Source organism: Lepidochelys kempii, chromosome 7 (assembly GCF_965140265.1).
Source record: "Lepidochelys kempii isolate rLepKem1 chromosome 7, rLepKem1.hap2, whole genome shotgun sequence".
Taxonomy (NCBI): domain Eukaryota; kingdom Metazoa; phylum Chordata; order Testudines; family Cheloniidae; genus Lepidochelys; species Lepidochelys kempii.
Genome location: NC_133262.1, coordinates 102,077,791 through 102,102,818, shown reverse-complemented (window position 1 = coordinate 102,102,818; position 25,028 = coordinate 102,077,791). Strand labels below are relative to the sequence as shown.

Genomic DNA, 25,028 nt, shown 5'->3' with positions numbered 1-25,028 from the left:
CGTTTCTTCAATTAAGCAAGAATTACCTTAATATAGTTCTTCATAGGTAGAACTCAAGAATAAATCTTATAATATACCAAAACTTTAGAATTGCATTTCCATTTACTTGAGAATCTGGAATATATATATTTTAGTTACAGAAATAGGCTTAATAAATGGGTATATTCAGAGCACTGTGTATTCCACAAGTACTAAATTTGCTGCAAAGCTGTGTTATAGAATAAATTCAAGGTTGGTTGGTTGGTTGGTTTTAAGGTTTCCCTTGCAAATTGTCTACACTTGACTTCTTTCCCTAAAACTCTCCACTGTCAGTACCACTGTGCAGCTGTCTCTACCAGTAATAGCAATGGTGGGAGATGTAGGGTAGACAAGGGGACAGTGACCACTTCAATTTTACTACAACATTATCTGTGCCTGCTTTGATCCATAGAGCCCTGTGCGGATACAAATTTATATCCGTAGATGCAGATATCCGCGGATATAAATCAGTAACCGCAGGGGCTCCTGGGGACCGCAGCGGAAACAGGAGCAGAACATGGGGCCGCTGCTCCCAGCAGCTAGTGCCCCACGCTGGCAGCTTCTCCGGTGTGGCTGTACCGCCCCCAACCTTGTCCATTGGGGTGGGAATCGGGCCCACCAGCAGTTGTCCCTAGTCATGCTCTTGTGTTCAGGTGCTGTGCATGTCCCCAGACAGGAGATGCAGACAGCTGCATGGAAGGGATGGGGGCCAGGTTGGGCAGTGTAGCCTCACCGGAGGAGCTGCCAGCGAAAGGCGCTGGCTTCTGGAGCAGCAGCCCCGTGTTCTGCTCCTTTTGCCACTGTGGTTCCCAGGAGAGCCCTGAGGTTCTGCAGATACCAATTTATATCCACGGTTATCTGTATCCGCGGATATACATTTGTATCCACACGGGGCTCTACTGATCCGGTACCTTGCCTATGTTATAAGTACTTGTGTTAGCAACCTTGAGAAATTGTAGGGAAAATCTAGTGTAGATACAACTGTGGTTAACGACAAAAACCTTTAAAACAATATACCATATATGAACTTGACAGTTTGTTTTCTGAGTCTACAAGACAGACCGAAATAGCAGTTCGAGGTGAAGCAAATTTCAGTATCAACATTTACTGCATTACTGGTCACTTTAATGTGCTTATCTTGCACAAGTTTTTTTGTCCGCCACACCTTTTCTAGTGCCAAAAATGCCAAATGTCCCCTTATGCCAAAAAATCAGCTTCCACCTGATGCTTACGTGTTATGCATCTTCAAAACAAAGTTTGCAGCACGTTTAAAGTTTAGGGACAGTACACAAGAAATTTAACTTAACATTGGATAAAATAACAGAAGGAACACTAGTTATATTCATTTTCATATTTAATTCAATTAAAAACTCATTTTTAAAATTTGTGTAGTGCCTTCATGTTGTTTTTCATTGTAAATTACCAAGTTACTTGTTTAAATAAGACTAGATTTTGGTGCAAGGGGCAGAAGCTTTGCATGCCTGATACTTCTTCAGCAATTTCCATACTTGCCTTCCTTGCTTAAATTTCCTTTTGAATTACATAAACCTAATTTTATTACAGGAGAGATGGTAATATCACCATTAAGTACCTCCGGCATGTCACAACAGAGAAAAGATAGTCAAGATGTTGTATCTCGCTTCCTGAGACTGGAGAAGTCTCCAAATTCTGCTTTTGTGGCTGCTAAGTTAAAGCAGACTCCTAAAAAAGAGAGAACTGTACTAGAAGAGACGGTGGAAATGAGTAATCCGTTAGTAATGCCAGAAAAGCATATAACTGAGGTGACAGTGAAAGCTAAAAGGCTTGTGAAGACTCCAAAGCAAAAGATCAAACCCGTCGATGCTCTCTTGGGCGTCAAAAGGCTCTTGAGGACTCCAAAGCAAAAGACCGAACCCGTTGAGGCTCTCTCGGGCATCAAAAGGCTCTTCAGGACTCCAAAGCAAAAGACCGAACCCGTCGAGGCTCTCTCGGGCGTCAAAAGGCTCTTGAGGACTCCAAAGCAAAAGACCGAACCCGTCGAGGCTCTCTCGGGCGTCAAAAGGCTCTTGAGGACTCCAAAGCAAAAGACTGAACCTGTCGAGGCTCTCTCGGGTGTCAAAAGGCTCTTGAGGACTCCAAAGCAAAAGACTGAACCTGTCGAGGCTCTCTCGGGCGTCAAAAGGCTCTTGAGGACTCCAAAGCAAAAGACTGAACCTGTCGAGGCTCTCTCGGGCGTCAAAAGGCTCTTGAGGACACCAAAGCAGAAGATGGAACCTCTTACAGATGAAATTGCCTTAAAAAGATTACTAAAGACTCCAGCACAAAAAAAGCAAGTAGTAAAGGATCTGGTGGGAGTCTGTTTTATGAAGACAACACAAAAGCAGAAATGTCAGCCAGTAGAAGACAAGATAGGGATCAGCCATATTATGAAAACATCTAATCAGAGAATCCAATCAGAAGATATGGTAGGAATCAAAAGGCTATTGAAGACAAAGGAAAGAGTCGAACCAGTAGAAGACATGTTTGGTATCAGCAGACTACTGAGGACACCAAGGGAAAAATATCTACCAGTTGATGACTATGTGGGATTGCAAAAACTTATGGCTGAGCCTAAACAAAAATATTCAAATTCTGAACTGGATTATGTTGGTGTTAAAGAAATTTTTGATACACCAAAGGAAATTAAGGTAAAAGATCTTGTTACATTATTTTGGTAATTTCAATTGTAGTCAAATTCATAAATTTTAAGACTAGAGGATACCATAAGATTATCTATACTACTCTCCTGGCTATAAAATTTCATCCAGTTACCCCTGTGTTGAGCTCAATAACTTATCTGGCTGATGCATGTGTTCCAGAAATAATACTAAATAAGTTACTGAGCACAACACAGGGGCAGTGGTGGATTCTCCATCTCTTGATATCTTCTCATTAAGAATCCATCCCTTGGTAGCTTGTGCCCGTGGTTGTGAATTGCTTTCATTATTAAAAAATTGTGCATTATTTCTAATTTGGATTTGTCTGGCTTCAGCTTCCAGCTATTGGTGATTCTTATATCTTTCTTTGCTAGATTAGAGTTCTTTAGTACTTGAAAATTTTCTTCCTGAGAATGTACTGTAATCAAATTGGCTTTCAACCATTTTGATAAACTAAGCAGATTGAGCTCTTTGAGTCTCTCACTGCACCCTTTCCAATTTTTTAACATTATTTTTAAAACATGGACATCAAAATTGTATGTGGTTTCCCAGTACTGGTCTCACCAATGCTTTGTACAGAGGTAAGATCATTTCCCAACTCTTGCTCACTATTCCCCTGTTCATATATTTAAGGATGCCCTTTTTGCCACAGAGTGGTACTGAGAAGTCATGTTGGTTTGCCTTCCTTCTCTGACCTCCTAAATCCTTTTCAGAGTTACTGCTTTCCATGATACAATCCCCTATTCTGTAGATATGGCCCGCATTGCTTGTCTCTTAGACATGTATAACTTTCCATTAGCTGCATTAAAACACATTGTGTTTGAGTGGGATCAGTTTACCAGGTGATCCAGACAACTCTCTATGATGTCAACCCTGTCCTCATTATTTATCACTTAGTCAATCTTTGTGTCATATGCAAGTTTTATCAGCAATGATTTTATATTTAATTCTAGATCGTTGATGAAAATGTTGAACAGGCCTAGAACCAATCCCTACAGAATCCTGCTATAAACACCCCCATTTGATAATGATTCTCCACTGACAACTACTTTTTTTTTAGCTCTGTCAGCTGGTTCTTATTCTATTTAATGTGCTTTATTGATATTGTATAGTGCCATTTTTTAAATCAAAATGTTGAGTGATACTAAGTCAAAAATCCCTTACAAAATTCTTAAGTATATTACATCTAAACAATTACCTTTCTCAACCAAACTTGTAATTTCAAAAGTGGATGAAATCAGGTTTGTTTCACAAGATCTGTTTTCCATAAAATCATGTTTACTGGAATTAGTTGTATTTCTGTCCTTTAATTCTTTATCAGTTGAATCTCTTTTCAGTTTTTTCATTATTTTGCCTGGGTTTGATGTCAGGCTAACCAGCCTTTAGTTACCTAGGTCATCCTGCCTGTCCTTTTTAAATATTGGCACATAACCACTCTTCTGGAGTTACGGAATTTCCCTGTTATTTCAAGATATATTAAAAATGATCATGAGCAGGCCAGAGATCTTCTCAGCTAAGCCTTCTAGGACTCTTGAGTGCAAGTTATCAGGGCCTGACAATTTAAAAATATTTAGTCATAGCAGATGTTGTTTAACATCCTCCTTAGTTAGTAATGGACTGGAAAGTAGCTCATCATCCTCATGTGATAAGAGTATATTGTCCTGCTTCTTTCCAAATATAGAACAGAAATGTTAATACTTCCTGCCTTTTTTGCATCATTAACCGTTTTAAATCTCCTTCTAGTAGGGGTCTATACCATTATTAGCATTTCTTTTGTTCGTAGCATACTTGAAATCTTCTTCTTGTCCTTAGCACTGCCAGCCACAGATTTATTGATTATTTTTTAATTTTGTTAGGTCAAAGTTACGGATCTCATGCAAGAAAATAATTCTCCTCATATTGATCCTAAACGTGAACGTGGTAAGTGCAAATGTGCATTTTTAAAGCTGTAATTTACAATGTATCTTAAATGTGTGTGTTTTTGAAAATTCCAGAATACACAGAAAATATTGAATTTAGTTTGTGCAGTGATAATTTTGAATACTTGCTGCTGGGAATTGGAATTTATGAATGTAGTATGCTGTTAGTAACATCTGTAGATCCACCAGCATAAAAATCCTGCTCTTAAACTTCATTTAAAATTAAATCTTTTTTGAAAGACTTCCAAAAGCATATTATTCCTTTAATACTATGCTGGTTCAAAACTGAGTTGAAGGTAAGAATGCTGTCTATTGAATCACCCAACGCTATCTTGTGCATTTAGCTGTGATTTTCTTACTGCTACTAAATACAGTGGTACCCTTTTCTTAATGCAGCATCAACTTTCACATTTCATGACTTTTTGGTTTTTGTATGAAGCTTTAATATTGCCTTAATGTAGATTTTGCTAAATATATACAAATGAGATTAACGGATTTTGTGCCGTGTATCAAAATCACTTGGCAGAAAATTTTGAAAAGAAAGGAAAAAAAGGCATGAGATTCAGAGTCTTCAGCACTCTTGAGCATTCTCTGGGATTGGGTCAGTGTCTTTTCAGGATCCCAGGTCACCTTTCTTCCAGTTCAGCCTTCTCTTCCAGGTTATGGATTCTCCTCTCTGACTCTTGCAGCAAGCTCTCATCAATTTGGGCTGGTCAGAGAGTCAAAAGATTCTCTCTAGCTCAGAAAGCATGTCCTAGAATGAACCTCCCAGCCTCACAGTTCTTAAAAGCCAATTCTAACACCGCTCCTGTCCTGCTAGAGAACTTCCACTGCTGCAACCAGCATCCCTGCAGACCACCTGGAATAACTGGATTCTTACAGCCCAAGCACCCTCTTTAGCATACCCATTTTCCTTCCAGAGCACAATCATTAAATGTTAATGACTTCTTTTGATTGTTCTATGTGGGAAAAGCCTTCCAGCTGAATGTGTAGTGTATGACAATGTAATTTTCAGCCAATGGCTGATTTAATGCATGAGAGTTAGAATTTTATATATAGAATCCATAAAATCAATCAGAATTCATAAGTTGTACAGAGACAGATTCCCCAAATCATCATAGCAACCGTAATTATATCCTTTACCAATGGTTATTAAACAGTCATGAAATAATCATATCTAAAGTATCAAATGTATTCAAGTTTCTCTCATTCTAAAATATCAGTAGCCCAACCAATAAAATAACATTTCTTTCCTTTAAGCCCCGCAACCTGAAGCAAATACTCACCAACAACCACATACCACACAACAGAACCACTAACCCAGGAACCTATCCTTGCAACAAAGCCCGTTGCCAACTGTGCCCACATATCTATTCAGGGGACACCATCACAGGGCCTAATAACATCAGCCACACTATCAGAGGCTCGTTCACCTGCACATCCACCAATGTGATATATGCCATCATGTGCCAGCAATGCCCCTCTGCCATTTACATTGGTCAAACTGGACAGTCTCTACGTAAAAGAATAAATGGACACAAATCAGATGTCAAGAATTATAACATTCATAAACCAGTCAGAGAACACTTCAATCTCTCTGGTCACGCAATCACAGACATGAAGGTCGATATCTTACAACAAAAAAACTTCAAATCCAGACTCCAGCGAGAAACTGCTGAATTGGAATTCATTTGCAAATTGGATACTATTAATTTAGGCTTAAATAGAGACTGGGAGTGGCTAAGTCATTATGCAAGGTAGCTTATTTCTCCTTGTTTTTTCCTACCCCCCCCCCCCCCCCCAGACGTTCTGGTTAAACTTGGATTTAAACTTGGAGAGTGGTCAGTTTGGATGAGCTATTGCCAGCAGGAGAGTGAGTTTGTGTGTGTGTGTTCCCTGGGGGGGAGGAGGGTGAGAAAGCCTGGATTTGTGCTGGACATGGCCCACCTTGATTACCATGCACATTGTAGGGAGAGTGGTCATTTTGGATGAGCTATTACCAGCAGGAGGGTGAGTTTGTGTGTGTATGGGGGTGGGGGGGTGAGAAAACCTGGATTTGTGCTGGACATGGCCCACCTTGATTATCATGCACATTGTAGGGAGAGTGGTCACTTTGGATAAGCTATTACCAGCAGGAGAGTGAGTTTGTGTGTGTGATTTTTGGAGGCGGTGAGGGGGTGAGAGAACCTGGATTTGTGCAGGAAATGGCCCACCTTGATTATCATACACATTGTGAAGAGAGTGGTCACTTTGGATGGGCTATTACCAGCAGGAGAGTGAGTTTGTTTGTGGGGGGGCGGAGGGTGAGAAAACCTGGATTTGTGCTGGAAATGGCCCAACTTGATGATCACTTTAGATAAGCTATTACCAGCAGGACAGTGGGGTGGGAGGAGGTATTGTTTCATGGTCTCTGTGTGTATATAATGTCTTCTGCAGTTTCCACGGTATGCATCCGATGAAGTGAGCTGTAGCTCACGCTCAAATAAATTGGTTAGTCTCTAAGGTGCCACAAGTACTCCTTTTCTTTTTCCTTTAACTGTGTAATTGAAAATCATTCATTGTTGAATCTGTAGAAGTCACTCAAATATCTTATTTAGAATATTAAATATACGTTAACTTACCATTTTAAAAAGAAAAGGAGTACTTGTGGCACCTTAGAGACTAATAAATTTATTTGAGCATAAGCTTTCGTGAGCTACAACTCACTTCATCGGATGCATGCCTGTATCTCATGAAAGCTTGTGCTCAAATAAATTTGTTAGTCTCTAAGGTGCCACAAGTACTCCTTTTTTTTTTTTTTTTTTTTTTGGCGGATACAGACTAACACGGCTGCTACTCTGAAACCTGTCATTACCATTTTAATAGAATCAAATAGTCCTATCCTAAGCTTAGAGGTAATTTTGATCAGGCGCGTTGTGCACTTATTTTACTAATTTTATTCTTGCTCCTTTTGTTCTGTGTTTTTAATGAAAAATGTTACTTGTTTTAGAATCTAGAGGAAATTATGAAAGAGAAGAACTGAAGCAAGAGAAAAGAATGGAAGATTCACTTGAAAAAACATCACTCCCATTTGTGAGATCTAGGAATAGAAACATTAAAAATGAACAAGAATTGCAAGAAAATCTTGAACATGCACTTATTTCACCTAAGGAGTCAGAAATTGTGAAAAATATAGAAAATGTTGAAAAAGAAAAAATAAGTGATGGGTCTCCGACCGAGAGTCATAATCTCTCAAATTCAGTAATCTCTCTTTTACTTACCAAAATGGATCCAGTTCAAGAACCAGCTATGCAACGGCAAAGAGAATTAAACCAAAATTTGAAAGATAGTGATGATAAAGAATTGCTTTTTGAAAATCCTGTGGCCCCACAATTAAATCTTATCCAGGGATCTATCGATTTGTCCGGTAAAGACAAAAAATCTACAAGGGCAAAACAGCAGAAAATAGAAATAAAAGAGGATCCCTCTTCACTAAGAGAATGTGAAGAAAATCTACAGGAGAATGTAAATTTATTAGAATTACCAGTTCTGATGAAAGAGAGCATTGAAGACCAGAAGGAGGAGGCTATTGCTTTCACTACGGTAGTTAAAAATCTAGGAAGAAAAGAGAGAACCAATCAGTGTATGCAAGAAGAAATTATTTCAAAAATTCATGTTCACAAACAACTTGACAAAAATAAGGAAGCTGTTTCCTCAGTAGAAATACATGGAACTTTTCATAGCTCCAGAAGAGGTAAAAGGAGTCTTGAGTCTCGTGATAAAGATTCTTTAATGCCACAAAGAGAAACTACAAGTATGAAACAGAATTTGCAGACTGTGTATCAATCTGTCACAAACCATATTTTAATAATGGAAAATGATCAAAGTATGAAGACAGCAAATGTATCTAGTAGCAGTAAAAATGTAAGGGGGCACCCTCTGCAAACAGAGCTTATAGCACCTGAAGATAAGTCCGATCAAGGTAGTGTAGAAAATAATGAAAAGGTGGCTCTGTCAGTTAGGAAGAGGTCTAGAAGGGAGAAAAAATTAGAAATGCTAGAATCATTAGTTCCAGCTAAAAGAACCAGAAGAGGGAAAACTGAAGATAACAAACAGGAATTTACAGAGGAACATGATGCAAAAGAAAAATCCCAAAGACAGACAACAAGGAATCCTTGTAGAGCAGAAACAGTAAAGTGTGTACAAACAGGTGAACAGGATTTTGCCAACAGTACCATTGAGGCTGCTGCAGTAGAAGAATCTGAAATCGATAAACCAACCCTTGAAATTATGGTAACAGAGATGAAAGGAAGAAAATCTTTGAGAGTAAAATCTAGAAAGCAATTAGAGGAAACAAAGAAAGTAAGTACAGAGATGGTACCTGAAAATATAACAAGTGTCCAGGAAGCCAAGAGAACATCAAAAGAAACTGTAGTTAAAATACACAAATCTACAAAAAATGAGACAAAAGCAGCTCAGGGAAATAAGGAAGCAAAAACAGGTCAAAGCTTAAAGTTAAAGGAGTCACATTTTGAAAACACAAATGACGCACCACTTGATGTTTATAGCTTGCAAGCAAACAGGAATTCAATTAAAAAAACTAATCAAACACACGGAAATAACAGAGGTCAAAAAGATATATTGGACATTAAGGAAGGTGAATTTGCCAAAAATGAAAAAATGATACCACAAAATATATCAGAAACTGAACCAGAGACAATTTCTACAAAGGATTCTCTAGGATCTCTACAGACAGTGCAAAGTTCCAAAACCAAGGAAGCCCAAAACAATCCAACTGCTGCAATGGTATATGATGAGAGAACTGTTCTTAGACACGGAAAGAGGATAAGGAAAGGTGATGGCAAACAGGAAGCATCCGAAACCAAACAAATTGAGATTTTAGAAAATAATCCTACAGAAGCAAATGAAAATACACCAAGAAGAGACAGAGGGAAAAAAGTTCATTTTGAACTTGAGGAAGCCAGTTCTGCTTCTCTCAGAGGAAAACACGTTTTACCTGAAGGTAATGATAAAGACCAAAATGAGACTTCAGAAAACTTTCCTTCCCAAGCAAATGAAAATCTCTCAAGAAGGGGCAGAAGGAAAGAAGTTGATCTCACACCAGATAAGGTTAGTTCCACTTCTCTTCGAAAAAAATACAGCTTGCCAGAAAGTGATGCCAAAAAAGACCAAGATGCAGCTTTGGAATCTACTGCTTCCCCTACAAAAGAGAATACATCCAGAAGGGGCAGAAGGAAACAGGTTGATCATAAAGCAGCTAATTCCACTTCTTTTGGAGGAAAATGCACCTTGCCAGGAGATAGCAGTAAAGAAGAGATGTCAGAGAGTCAAAATGTGCCTTTTGAAGCTATTGTTTCGCCTACAAAAGAGAAGCTATCAAGAAGGGGCAGAAGGAACCAAGTTTCTCTCACATCTGAGGCAGCTAATTGCACTTCTCTCAGAGGAAAAAGTAGCTTGACAGAAAATGATGATAAAGATGCGATTCCTAAAGACCAAAACGTGCCTTTGGGAAGTACTACCTCCCAGGCAAAAGTGAATCCATCAAGAAAGGGCAGAAGGCGACAGGTTGATCTCACAAGACAAGCAGCTAGTTCCACTTCTCTCCGAGGAAAAAGCAGTTTGCCAGAAAATGATGGTAAAGAGAAGGTTCCTAAAGAAGACCAAAATGTGCCGTTGGGAAATACTACTGAGGCAAAAGCTAATCCACCAAGAAAGGGCAGACGGAAACAGGTTGATCTCACAACACAAGCAGCTAGTTCCACTTCTCTCCGAGGAAAAGGCAGCTTGCCAGAAAATGATGGTAAAGAGAAGGTTCCTAAAGAAGACCAAAATGTGCCGTTGGGAAATTCTACTGAGGCAAAAGCTAATCCACCCAGAAGGGGCAGACGAAAACAGGTTGATCTCACAACACAGGCAGCTAGTTCCACTTCTCTCCGAGGAAAAAGCAGCTTGCCAGAAAATGATGATAAAGAGAAGGTTCCTAAAGAAGACCAAAATGTGCCGTTGGAAACTATTACTTCCCAGGCATCAATAAAGGGCAGAAGAAAACAGGTTGATCTCACAACACAGGCAGCTAGTTCCACTTCTCTCCGAGGAAAAAGCAGCTTGCCAGAAAATGGTGGTAAAGAGAAGGTTCCTAAAGAAGACCAAAATGTGCCGTTAGGAAATTCTACTGAGGCAAAAGCTAATCCACCCAGAAGGGGCAGACGAAAACAGGTTGATCTCACAACACAGGCAGCTAGTTCCACTTCTCTCCGAGGAAAAAGCAGCTTGCCAGAAAATGATGATAAAGAGAAGGTTCCTAAAGAAGACCAAAATGTGCCGTTGGAAACTATTACTTCCCAGGCATCAATAAAGGGCAGAAGAAAACAGGTTGATCTCACAACACAGGCTGCTAGTTCCACTTCTCTCCGAGGAAAAAGCCGCTTGCCAGAAAATGGTGGTAAAAAGAAGGTTCCTAAAGAAGACCAAAATGTGCCGTTGGGAAATTCTACTGAGGCAAAAGCTAATCCACCCAGAAGGGGCAGAAGGAAACAGGTTGATCTCACAACACAGGCAGCTAGTTCCACTTCTCTCCGAGGAAAAAGCAGCTTGCCAGAAAATGGTGGTAAAGAGAAGGTTCCTAAAGAAGACCAAAATGTGCCTTTGGAAAATTCTACTGAGGCAAAAGCTAATCCACCCAGAAGGGGCAGACGAAAACAGGTTGATCTCACAACACAGGCTGCTAGTTCCACTTCTCTCCGAGGAAAAAGCAGCTTGCCAGAAAATGATGATAAAGAGAAGGTTCCTAAAGAAGACCAAAATGTGCCTTTGGAAAATATTACTTCCCAGGCATCAAAAAAGGGCAGAAGAAAACAGGTTGATCTCACATCTCAAGTAGCTAGTTCCACTTCTCTCAGGGAAAAACGCCACTTGCCAGAGGATGAAAAGGCAGCCAAAAAATTAAAATCAGGTATGGCAATGATTTATTTTCAGTTACCTAATATAATTGTTTAATTTTTGAAGGTGGGTGAATGTAAACTTGCATGTTTTAGATAAGGAAGTGCTTTATTCTTGATCTTGCCTGTAACTTAATGTTGTGAATAAAAGTGATAAAATTTGCATTACTGTAGATCCCAATATTTCAATCTTAAACGTTTGTTGCCACAGGGACACTTAGTACATGTTTGTATAGCACGTAGCATAAATAATATTTTCCTTTGTTACTGTAAATCTCAAGTCCTCAAAATTGTTCTTATTATGAATCACGGTCCGCTCAATCTATTTGCAATTGTACAACATCTCTATTGCAATTACAACAATTGTTAACATGAAAAAACATTAGGAAAATATTTAGATAACTGTTTTCAATGTGATGTCAATTTTAAAAGATCACTATCTTTTTCACCTTCATTTAATCTTCCCCACATATGTGTGTTCCTTCTCATCCTTCTCCTCTGCCTGGTCCCCTCTTCCCCATCATACTCTTTCTTGCTGTCTGATCCTCCAATCCCATGCTCATGCTAACCTCCTCATTTTTTCCCTTTACATTTGCCGTTTTGTCTTATTCCTTTTTCCCATTCTTTTCTCCTGCCTTCTGGTTCCCTTTCTTGCTCCCTGCTCCTGCTATACATGCACTAGGTACCTGATTCTTTTCTTACCGTTCTTCTGGACAGTGCTCTTTAGCTGGAGGTCATCTTTCCACCAAGCAGCTTTTGATGGTAGCTACCATCTCTGGTGCCATTAGTGACTTTTTTCTGGGATCAGCACCTCTTTCTTCTGGTTTCTAGATTCCTATGCAGTCTCGTCTTTTCTTTACAATGAAGAGCCTGACCTGCCAGCTCTTCGTGGACCCAGAACCACTGCTGTATATTCTAATGCAGGGTTTTCCTTGCTTTAATATTTTTATTGGGAGTCTTTAGTTTACATATGAGTTTAAAAAAAAAAATCACTAAAAGTACCAAATTGGGTTTATGGTATAACTTTGGGACTAATACTCCACAAAGGCCCCAAGAATCAAGTGCAGCCAGTTATTCTGGTTGAAACCTTTGCCTTTAGTAAAAGGCTTAAACCCACAAGGCAGCAGGAATGTTGGCAGCGTGCTTACTGAATGGTGGCCTGTATTCACCATGTCACAGCACTATCTTTGGACATTTATGGTGATTTATAACAGTGTCATCTGCTGCTCCACCACAGCCTATTAGTACAGTCATCATATTGTCCATGACTGCTTATTCAACAGGCTTCCCGGTGTATATCACAGCTAACCACTGTATCTGAAGTCCATTTGTACAGAATGGACTACCATGGTTTCAAAATGCCATATAAGAAAAAGAATTAGCTTTAGTGCACTTATTAATGTTAATCTGGTTTCAGAAATAGCTGAGAGTCTTCAGGGATCTATTTTAAAGGATGCTGGTTGTGCAGAAGTGCAGCTTTCATAACTGGTTTGTTGTATTCCTGGGTATTGTCTCTGGAATATATTTATTAGGGATATTTTTCTCTAAAACAGCATAGCTGAAGATTTGAATTTCAGCTAAAAAGTTTGATTTATTATCTAAATTTACAGTTAATTTTTTATTTATTTATTTATTTATTTATTTTTACAGAGTCTGGTCAAAGTATAACTCTGCAGAAAGAAACAAGAAACAAAACTAAAGGAGAACTTGGCAAAGGTGATATAAGCATGATTCAGAGTGCTGGAGGAACAGAAAGGAAAACAAGAGCAAGTGCAAGAACAAGAAAATAATCTTAATAGTTGTAGAACCAGTTTTGAAATCTTTTCATTATTTGATTTTGCAGTTTTTTTATGTAAATGGATGAGCACTTAGATTTGATAGAGTTGTAAAGCATTCAGTGAATTTAGGTATAATGGAGATATGTTTATCTGTTTATATAAGTAGAAGTGATACCTCTTTTAATAGCATAATTCAGCCAAATATATTTGCTTTCCAAACCGTGGTGAGCTTGTGCAAAATTACAGCAACAAAAAAAACTTTCTGTGCCAACATTGATGCCTCCTTTCACTGATGATCATTTCAGCAGTCTGGAAGTTGTATTACTTTGCTGAATCTGCCCATATGTAATTGTATGTTCTTATCTAGTTAGCTTAATTTTGGGATACTAAAGTTTTATATTTTCATGAAAATTCTGTAAATATCCTTTTTAAAAAAATCTACAGGTTTTTATTGGCAAAACTATTATGTGGGAATTCTGATTTAACAGCTTAAATTGACTACTGCAAAAAATGCAAATATATTTTTATAAGAGTTAATAAATTTTGTAAATGTTAATTAGATGTGTGATTTTATGTTGTGATTTAAGCATACTTTTTGTTACAAGTATATTAGGAAAACTCAAGATTTATATATAATTACTATTTTTTCCTCACAAGCACAGTGTCAGCATTATTCCCCCAGTCCTCTAAATGACCCAGCAGGTTTATGGAAGCACGTCTTGTTTATGATGGGTCTCCTAGAATATTGGCTGTCTCCTAGTTTGTGGGGCAAGACTGCTCTTTGCTCTGCAGCAGGTCCAATTGTACATGATTGCTAACACCAGACAGCCTGCAGCACTAAATGGATTAAGAATGGGCATCTTAAAGCAATGGGGCTGCCCTTTCCCCAACTCCTCCTTTTCAAAGGAGTGTTATCCTGTGTTTTGTATGCAGTTATTTTAATATAACATCATCCAAGTGTTTTCAGCATCCATGGACCATGTAGATATGTACACGCTAACTAAAGACTATTATTCTTAAATTATGGAGTCTTTCTGTTACTTGTAAATAGCACATTGCATGAATTATTCAAAATGTTAAAGATATATTTTAAAAAACTATAAGATAGTATATATTCTCCCTGCCATTTATTTGTGTTTAAGAGCCTGATCCTGCTCTATTGAAGTTGATGACAGAAATGTCCTGTTGACTACAAGATATAAGTCAACTTCTTCTACCACATATATACATCTGTTAAGTGAGTTTTTAAGCCAGTATTCAAAGAAAAAAAGAAAACACCACCAAACCCAGTATTTTAAATGTTTTTTTCTATGAAGAGCTGAGTCCTGACATTTTTAAAACATTGAACCTTTTCTACACTATCATTTTTCTTAATATCTTCCATTATTATATGACCACATAGCACAGCTCCAGTGGTGTTAACATTGATGGGACCATTAATGTGGACAGCCTGCTGCTGGCATTGCAACCATTGTGCCACCAGATCTGTTCGAAGCAGAATTAGGGCTTGTCTTCACATACAGCTGTGCCATTCTGGTGCTTTAGTGAAGACACTCCTATGCCAACAGGAGAGCTCCTCCCATTGGCTTAGTTAATTCACTCTCCCATCAACATAGCGCTGTCTACACGGTGGGTTAGGTTGGTATAACTATGTTGTCATGGGTGTGGACTTTTCACACCCCTGAGCAATGTAGTTATACTGATACACGTCTGTACTGTAGACATGGCCTTAGATGACAAACAGTTTAAAACACTGGCAGCTCTCCCACTGCTGCTACTGCTGGTGGAGCTGGAGTAGAGAGAGATTAAGAAAAATACTAGTGTACACACAACCTAAATTTATTCCAAACTCATTTACGGGAATATATGGAGTTGTGGTTTTCTGTAACATAGACAATTGAAAAGCAATGTGTTTAGCTGGGAGTGAGAATTTAAAAATCCTGTTTAAAAAAATACTGAAGGTAAATATTTTAATATTTCAAAGGTTGTGTTTTGGGGGGCTTTTTTTGTGCATAACTTGTACTATGAAGCCCAACTATCCACTTCTTTAATATAGTGACCCCTCTCCTATACCTTTTTGCCGCTGTACTGCGCAAGGCCAATAGTTGCAAAGATCCCCTTCATCAAGTAGTGTCCCTGTGGGTGCTTCACTGTAGGTGTGTCTGTGTCCCTGCGCTGCTGATCATAGAACTTCGGTAGCTGAAGGGTTCATGTAGCGTTCGTGCACCTGGAAACAGTCAGGGCACACCCTGAATGTTGTGTAGGAGCAATGCACACATTGCTCTGTTCTATCCAAGGACATGGACCATGAAAACATGGACCATCTGGGAAGTCAAAATAAGGACATCAGCCGTGGGAAGCTTCCTCGGCCGAAGCTCAAGGCCTGAGAATAAAGATTGTAGTAGATAGAGGTTAGTAAATAGGAATATTAATCAAAGTCATATTATTTCCTTTGTTGATGCCTTTTGCGGTCGGTTGGGGTATGTGATGCGCAGGGGGGAGAGAAATAAAAGAGGTGGAAAAGCTGACAGGGGTAATCCCATCAGCAGACCAGCCTGCTTGCTTGCCTAAAGCCGTGTCCTGTCTTGTATTGAACCGCCACAGGTAGCAGTGTCTATGGGGACCGCACATGCACTGTCTCTACTCGTGCTGTGCCATGAGGCTAGCCAGGGCACATGGGATAACTACCCTCAGTTCCTTCTTAACCACCCTGGATAGAAACAGGGCCTTTAGCTGTCCATTAGCATATCGTTAGCTTTTAGAAACTTTTTAGCTTTCTTCTGACTCTTTATTTGGCTGTGCCTAATTAAAAAAAAAAGAGAGAGAGAGAGAAAAGACTTTGTCCTGGTTTTGCCCCCAATGGTGGGAACCCACCTGGAAAAGGATATGCCTAGCTCTCCGGCCTTCAAGAAGTATTGCACTTTCAGCGAGGCGATCCCGGTTGTGGAGAAGCACTCCCAGTGCCTTTCCTTTCTTGGCAAGGACCATATCCAACAAAAGTGTTCCCTCTGCCAGCAGCTCTGACCAAAATCCCACAAAGACAACTTCGCCAGAAAATCATCTTTATGGAGGCAGCTCTCCATAAATTCCATCGTGGTGGACGCTGTGAAATCCCATGGCTGACAGCACCACTCTAAGACAACACCCTATGACAGAGACTGGAAGTGCCTTGATCCCTTCGGTAGGAAGGCGTACTCAGCCACCTTACAGTTTTGAATTGCCAGCTACTAGGCATTCATGGCAAAGTACAACTACATGAATTATAATAAATTACACAACTTTATTGATAAACTGCTGGAGAGCTCTTGGACTCCTTCAAGGTCATCATCCAGGAATGGCAGCTGGTAGCAAAAACCACCTTTGCAATCGGCCGTTGATGCAGCTGACATGGCTGCCAGGACCACCTCCACTGCTGTGGTGATAAGATGGGCGTCGTGGCTTCACCTCTCAGGATTCCTGAAAGAGGTTTAGAACACAGGAGGATTTTGAGGGTTTCAAGCTCTTCGCTGAGAGGACTGATGCCTCCCTCCACTCCTTGAAGGATTGCAGGGCCACTCCCAGATCACTGGGAATCTACACATGAGGGCAAAAGGGACATTTTAGCCCTCAATACCAATAGAGACCTTATTTGTCCCAATTCCCCTCACAATGGCACTATCTGCCCCAAAAGGAATAAAGGGAAATTCCCAAAATGGAAGCCTTTGGGCTCCCAGTCTTAGACTCAACCACCTGCCCCTAAGCACTACTTTTGATGTGCAGGTCAAGGTGTCATGAGACCTCTCCTTAATACTACCTATGCTCATGCACCCATTTGGCAGCGTTCTGCAGTGCCTGGAAGTGCATAATGTCTGATAGATGAGTCCTAAGAGATCATCAGATCTGGTTATTCCATTCACTTTAGCGCCCTACCCCTTCCACAACATAGTCTCATGTATTATATCAACTGTCAGGGAGGAGCCAGATCGCCTTCCCTATGCACGGAGGCAGTGAATCTACGGAACTGGTGCATCTCTCATAACATCACCGTGTCCAAGGTTTACTTCCCAGACACACAAAACTCGATAGCGGACAAGCTCATTCGCAAATTCCCACATGACCATGAGTGGGAGATGCACCCTTCAGTACTTAATGATTTATTCACACTGTGAGGAATACCGTCCACAGAGCAGTTCACCACCTATCTCAGACACTTCTTGTTCTGGTACTGTTCCGGGGTGGGGATCGGTCAGCTCTTTCTGGGCGATGCTTTCCTCCTCCTGTAGGAAAAGGACCTTCTTTACACCTTCTTTCAGTTTCCTCTTCTGCTGAAGGTCCTGCTAAAGATAAAGAGGAATAGAGTTTGCGTAATTTTGATTGCTCCAACATAGCTGAGACAGACCTGGTACCCTTACCTGATGTAGTTCTTGATGTGCCCACAGATCTCCCTTCTGGCCCCTCCGCATCTTCTCTCTCAGGACAAAGGGTGTACCATACATCCCAACTTGGGGATCCTCCACTTCAAGGCATGGCTCCTATATGATTCTAGCACCTAGAGAGCTCATGCTCAAAGTTGGTGTAAGAGGTTTTACTACACAATAGAAAGTCTTCCACATGTCACACTTACCTGCAGAAATGGTCCAGGTTCCAGATCTGGTGCACGTCCCAACAAATCTCTCCAGTGTCAGCAACTCTTCCACATTCTTCTGGGCAGGGCCAGGGCCCGACTAAATTATCATCAGGTTCCAAGCAGGCCTTTTGAAGGTGCGCCTGAGGACGGTGCACCAGTTTTGATTCCGGATCCTTCCCTGTCTTTTTTGAATCATCTGTCCCACTTCTATTGTGCTTGGTCCCAAGTAACTTCGGATTACTGGGTTGTTCACACAGTGGAAGTGAGATATTCTCTCCAGTTCTGTTCCTACCTTCTCTCCCATCCCCTTTCCCTGTTGCTCTTCAGGGACCCCTCTCATGAGGAACTCCTTATCCAGGAGGTGCAGGCGCTCCTCGCCATGGGAGCGGTGGAGGAGGTTCCTCAGGAGCTAAGGTGCAAGGGATTCTACTCCTGATACTTCCTAATCCCCAAGGCCAACTGGGGTCTCAGACCCATTCTAGATCTGCGCAGTCTCAACAAATGCATGGTAAAGTTGAAGTTTTGCATGGTCTCCTTGGGCACCATTATCCCCTCCCTGGATCCAGGAGACTGGTATGCCGCCCTCGACATGAAGGACGCATACTTCCATATAGCGATTTGTCCTGCACAACAACGCTTCCTACGCTTCATGGTCAACCACAAGCACTACCAATTCACTGTCCTTTGGCCTCTCAACAGCCCCCGAGTGTTCATCAAGAGCATGTCAGTCATGGCTGCTTTCCTCCGTTGACGGCAGGTGCAAGTATACCCCTACCTTGACGACTGGCTGCTCAGAGGCCGTGCCAGGGGGCAGGTGCTGTCCCAAATCAGTTTGGTCAGGTACACGTTCGAGCAACTGGGTCTCCTCAACTTGGGGAAGTCGCCCCCGGAACCGACCCAAAGAATAGAATTCACTGGGGCAGTATTAGAATTAGTTCAGGCGCAAGCTCTTCTGCCAGGACCTGATTTTGAGCCATCACGAACATAATTCAAAGCCTCCAGCAATTCCAACAGCAAGGGGGTACCTGAGTCTCCTCGGCCATATGGCTACTTGCACGTACGCAACCTGGCACGCCAGGCTGCAGCTTAGACCTTTACAGGCATGGCTTGCCTCAGCCTACTGTCCGGGGCACAACAGCTTGAATTCAGTGGTCATGGTTCCAGGGCAGTTCCTCATGTCCCTCCACTGGTGGCTTAACCCTCAAGCAGTGTGCGAAGGAGTCCCCTTCCACAACCCTCAACCTTCCTTGTCCCTGGTTATGGATGTGTTAGCTCTGGAATGGGGTGCACATCTGGGAGACCTCTAGACACAGGGCCTGTGGTCGCAGGACAAGCTCTCCCTGCATATCAACTTCAAGGAGCTGAGGGCGGTGCACCTAGCCTGCCAGGCCTTTCAGGCCCAATTACAAGTCCAATGCGTAGTAGTTCTAACAGACACCACCACCACCATGTTTTACATCAACAAACAGGGTGGAGCCTGTTCCTCTCCCCTATGCCAGGAGGCCCTCCGGCTGTGGGAGTTCTGCATAGCACACTCCATTCACCTGGAAGCACCCTTTCTACCAGGAGTTCAGAACATGCTGGCGGACCACCTCAGCAGGTCCTTCCGCATATGAATGATCCATCCGGCCGGGTGTCATTCACCTCATTTTCCAAAGGTGGGGGTTTCCCCAGGTTGACCTGTTTTCCACCCGACGCAACAAGAAGTGCCCACTGTTCTGCTCCTTCCAGGGTCACAGCCCAGGTTCACTCACAGATGTATTCCTGCTACCCTGGAGAGGTTCCCTGCTCTACGCCTTTTCCCCCATTCCCTCTCGTGCACAAGGTCCTGCTCAAGGTCTGCAGAGCGGGGACAAAGAATTCTGATAGCTCCAGCATGGCCTCGACAACACCTGGTACACTATGCTATTGGAGCTGTCGGTGGACGCACCGGTCACGTTACCTCTCCTCCTCAACTTACTCTATCAGGACCACAGTTGCTTTCAACACTCTGACCTGTGGTCCCTCCACCGGATGGCTTGGAAGCTTTGTGGCTGAACCCCATAGAACTGTGCTCAGAACAAGTAAGGGAGGTCCTCGGCAGCAGGAAGCCCTCCACTAGAGCCATGTATCTGGCAAAGTGGAAGAGATTCTTGTGCTGCTGTGACCAGCACAGTACACTCCCCGCTCCAGGGACCTATACTTCTCATCTTGGAGTACCTCCTACACCTGAAACAGCAATGCCTGGTGGCGTCCTCCATAAGGGTACACCTTGCTGCTGTCTCGGCCTTCCACCCAGGAGCGTCTGGTCTATCTGTCTTCGCCAACCCTATGATTGGTCACTTCCTCAAAGGTCTGGACTGTCTACATCCCCAGATCAGGCAGCCTGTCCCTGCGTGGGAACTTAACCTGGTCCTCTCCAGGCTTATGGGGCCCCCATTCGAACCACTGGCAACTTGCTCCCTCCTGTATCTATCATGGAAGGTAGCTTTCCTGGTCACCATTACTTCTGCGAGGAGGGTGTCTGAGCTAAAGGCCCTCACCTCTGACCCACCATACACGGTTTTCCACAAGGATAAGGTGCAGCTCAGCCCGCACCTGGCCTTTCTCCCCAAGGTGGCGTTGCACTTCCACACCAGCCAGGACATTTTCCTGCCTGTCTTTTACCCTAAGCCTCATGCCAGTAACTGGAAGCAGAGGCTGTACTTCCTTGATGTTCAGCGAGCACTAGCTTTCTACACTGAGTTCACTAAGCCATTCAGAAAATTGAACCAGTTGTTCATAGCGGTGGCAGACCAGATGAAAGGGCTCCCAGTCTCATCTCAAAGAATATCTCCTGGATCATGTCATGCCATCCACATGTGCTATGAGCTGGTCAAAGTACCGGCCCCGGCTTACAGTACATTCCACATCAGCAGCGTTCTTGGCCCAGGTCCCAGTCCAAGAAATCTGCAGGGCCGCAACTTGGTCTTTTGTGCATACCTTCACCTCTCACGCCATCATCTGGCACACTAGAAATGACGCGGCTTTCTGCAGAGCAGTGCTACAATCAGCGTTTCCTTAACTCCAACCCCACTGCCTAGGCAAGGCTTGGGAGTCACCTGATTGGAATGGATATGAGCAACCACTCAAAGAAGAAAAAATGGTTACTTGCCTCTTGTAACTGTTCTTCGAGATGTGTTAGCTCATATCCATTCCAAACCCGCCTTCCCCTCTGTCAGAGTAACTGGTAAGAAGGAACTGAGGAGGCGCTGGGTCGACAGGGTCGTATACTGAGCGCCATGAAGGCATGACTCCAGGGGGCTCCACAGCAGAGCTGATGGGTACTGCTAGGGGACAAACTTTCCGATGACTGTGCATGCAGAGCGCACACCTAATTCGAATGGATATGAGTAACATATCTCCAAGAACAACAGTTACAAGAGGTGAGTGTAGCGACGTGGTCACCCTGCTCCTGCCTGAAGGGGATAAAGCAGCTCTAGAGAGGGCTGCAGAGAGGGAAAGCTAGGCTAATTAGGAAAACAGCCACAGCTTTGTTCAGCTTAATCAGGGCCCACCTGGCCCTTAAAAGAGGGCAGTGGGCCAGAAGCTGACAGTCTCTCTCTAGCTTTTTGAGAGAGAAGGACCTGGCTGCCAGGGAGCTGAGAAGGGTACCTAGGGTGGAGCAGTGCTGGGGAAGGGCCCTGGGAGCCAGGAAGCTCCAGCCTAGCAAAACCCCAGGCTGCAGGCCTTGTTAGGGTAGAGCAGTGCTGGGGAGGTCCAGCCTCGCAAAACCACAGGCTGTAGGCCTAGTTAAAGGCCTACGAAAAGGTACTGGGGCTGCAGAGGGGCAGCCCATAGATAGGCAGAGGCAGCTGGTCCAAGCCCCCTTGCAGTTGATGAGTGGTTTACAGACTGCAGTCTGCCCCAGGGAGCGGGGGCCAGATGATGACTGGCAGTAGCCACTGAGGCAAGGGAGGGATAGGGGGTTGGGGGTTCCGTCAGGGGCAGGTGAGACATCAGCTGGCAGAGGGTGCTCCTGGCCAGAAGAGCTAATTCCCAGGACGACCGACAGGAGGCTCTGCACCAGTGCATCGTCACCCCGCCACAGTGAGTAACCGTTTATGGAAATGCTGGCATCCACTTTCCTCACAGAGTAACTGCACATGCCACTAGAGTTCATTGCACATCTATAGCTCTATTGAAGGCTGTCCCATATCAAAGATTTGCAGGCCTACTACTTGTTCTTCTATCCATATTTTTGCCAAACATTATGCCATTTTACAGATTTTTGGAGACGACACTGCCTTGCATGATGCAGTCCTTCAAACTGCCCAGTCTTGCCTTCTCAGAACCCACATCCTTACTTAGCTTATTGCTTGGGTGTCTCCTATTTGAAGCACACAAAAGAACATATACTAGAAGAAGGAGAGGTTATTTACCTTACAATAACCTGAGTTCTTCAAGATGTTTTGTCCCTATTGGTGCTCCACCTCCCACCTTCCTTCCCCTCTGCTGTGGAGTTCTGGCTTCACGGTTGAGAAGGAACTGAATGGTGGTGTTCTTGCGCCTCTCTATAAGCCCTTGTTCAGAGCCGATGCACTGGTATGCGCAGGCATGGGCCCACAGATGCTACTTTACAGCCTACAATTGAGAGTGCATAGGCGCGCATACATCCCATAGTGTAGCAGCCAGGGACAAAACATAGAATAAAACAAGTTACTGTGAGGCAAGTAACCTCTCCTTTTACTGCTTTTGGATTTCCTATCTTTTAATGTGTACCTTTCATGGCATTCCTCCCTTGACCTGACACTGAGGTCTGATGTTTGTTTTGGGAGGACAGTAATACTGTTGTTAGGTTAGTGTTTACTCCCTGGCATGTTGCCTAGGTTATCAAGTTTGGTCATTTCCCAAAGGTAGGGATCTGACTGAGGCCATTTTCAAAGAGGATGAAAAAAAGTTTACTTACCAATAAGCAGTCATCTTTAAGTACATTATCTCCACAGATTTCCAAATTTTCAGTCTCCTTCCCCATTTCTTCAGAGTATAATATACAATTTGTACCAGATGAATTAGTAAATAATTGATGCAGTTGCAAGTCACCCCCTTTTTAACCTTTGAGATCCCATGTGTCTCCAAAAGTCACTACTAGTAAATGATTTCAGGCATGTGGTCAGTGTTACATGCATCTCAAAGGTGTGGATCTGTGGATTCAGTACAGTTGAACATCTTATTTGCTAAATAACCTTTAATTTTAGGGCATTAAGCACAGGTAATGAAAATCCAGATGGAATTTTAACTACCAAGCATGTCAAATTATCATTTACCTTTTGTTATGTGTTATGGTAGTCATGAGTAAGGCTGTGTGTTAGTCATGGGTATTTTTAGTAAAAGTCAGACGGGTCACAGACAGTAAACAAAAATTCATGGCCCGTGACCCGTCCATGACTTCTATTATATACCCCTGACAAAATCTTGAGGGGGATAGCCCGGGGGGTGCCATGGGTGCTGGGGGGGCGGGGCAGTGGCGCATGGCCTGGGACCCCTGCTGGAGAGGGGAGGGTTGGAAAGGCCAGCAGGCTCCCTACCTGGCTCTGCGCCTCCCCAGAAGTGGTGACATCCCCCTTGCTCAGTTCCAAGGTGGAGGCATGGTCAGGCAGCTTTGCCTGCTGCCTCCACCCAGAACGCTGGCTTTGCAGCTCCCATTGGCCAGGAACCATGGCCAATGGGAGTTGCGGGGGCAGCGCCTGCAGACAGTGGCAGCACATAGAGCTGTCTAGCCACGTCTCCACCTAGGAGCTGAGCGTGGGAGATGTTGCCGCTTCTGGAGAGCCCCCCCAGTTAACGCTGCCCAGAGCCCGCCTCACCCCCTCATGTGCCCCAACCCCCTGCCTCTTCCCACACCCAAACTCAACTGCTGCTGGTGGCAGGAGGGTGGGCGCAGTGGCCCAAAACTGCCCCAGCAGTGGCCAGTGCAACTGGCACAGGCTGCCTGAGCTGCCCCCAGACTAGGTGCACCAGCAGCTGCAGAAGTTAGAGGTCACAAAGTCCGTGACTTAGTCATAAGTACCTGTCAGTCTGTTTTGTACCATAGATCATTACCTTTCCTTATTAAATCATCCACAAAATAAAGAAAACTGGAATAAGTATTAACATCACTGAATTGGAAGTCTGTTGTGATATTAGAAGTCTCAAGAACAATGAGTTCTTCTTCGAATGCTTGTTCATGTCCATTCCAGTCAGGTGTATGCGTGCCATGTACATGCAAGCCGGAAGATTTTTCCCTTAGCAGCCTCCGAGGGACAGCCTGGGTGCCCTCTGGAGTCGCACCTTCATGGCACCAAATGTAGGGCCCTGCCGGCTCCCCACCCCTTCAGTTCCTTCTTACCCCTGGTGATGACTAGCTGGAACAACATTCGCTCTCTATTGCAAGCACTTTTGGCAGTGTCCTCTTCACTTTTGATTGTAAAATAGTTAATTAGTAGTCATAGCTAGTAGTCCTCCCCCCCCCCCCCGGCCCCAAATCATCATCTACCCCAGTTCTGGGGTATGCCTGGGTCCAAACTCTGCGAGGACTGAGGCAAGTTTATGCCCAAGAGTGACCCACACTCTTCTTGTCTGCGGTGCCTCGGGGACAGCCACCAAAAGGACAAGTGCAGGATCTGCAAGGGTTTTCATCCTAGGACCCTTAAAGACCAGGAGTAAACACTTAAGATCCTGCTAATGAAAGCAGCACTCTGGCCACATTCCAACCCAGGGTCTGCAGAACCCATGCTGAGCACTTCCTCGTCAGTTCGCAGTGGTCCGGCACCGACAGTGCATGAGCCGGCACCGAACAAGGACCCTAAGGTCTCACAGCACCGCCATGGCTCCACCCATAAAAAACTCTTTGGCGCGACACCATTCTTAGTCCCCAGTGCCACCAAAGAAGAAAAGTCCGGAGAGGGGTCGGTCTCCCGCTCTAAAGACCAAGGGACCTGCGGCATCAATGAGCATCTCAACCCAGGCCACCTAGTCTCTCCAGCCCTCTAGGGTCTTGTTGACTCCTGCCCCATCTGGGGTTCAGTTGAGTCCAAACTGTCAATGGTCCCCAGAGCGCCAAGGTGATCAACTCCAGCTCCCCTCAATGCTGGAGG

At 43.3% G+C, this 25,028-nt stretch overlaps 1 protein-coding gene across 3 annotated transcripts in view; it reads left to right on the top strand.

Moving 5' to 3' along the window:
• The window catches only part of MKI67 (marker of proliferation Ki-67), a 41,373-nt gene extending 25,498 nt beyond the window's left edge, over positions 1-15,875 (top strand). For all 3 annotated transcript variants that reach the window (XM_073354050.1, XM_073354048.1, XM_073354049.1), the window contains 4 exons: positions 1,582-2,684; positions 4,550-4,613; positions 7,602-11,564; positions 13,201-15,875. In XM_073354050.1, coding sequence (XP_073210151.1) covers positions 1,582-2,684; positions 4,550-4,613; positions 7,602-11,564; positions 13,201-13,340 — 5,270 coding nt within the window. In that variant the 3' untranslated portion in view covers positions 13,341-15,875. The remainder of the gene's footprint in view (positions 1-1,581; positions 2,685-4,549; positions 4,614-7,601; positions 11,565-13,200) is intronic.
• The last annotated feature ends 9,153 nt before the right edge of the window (positions 15,876-25,028 follow it).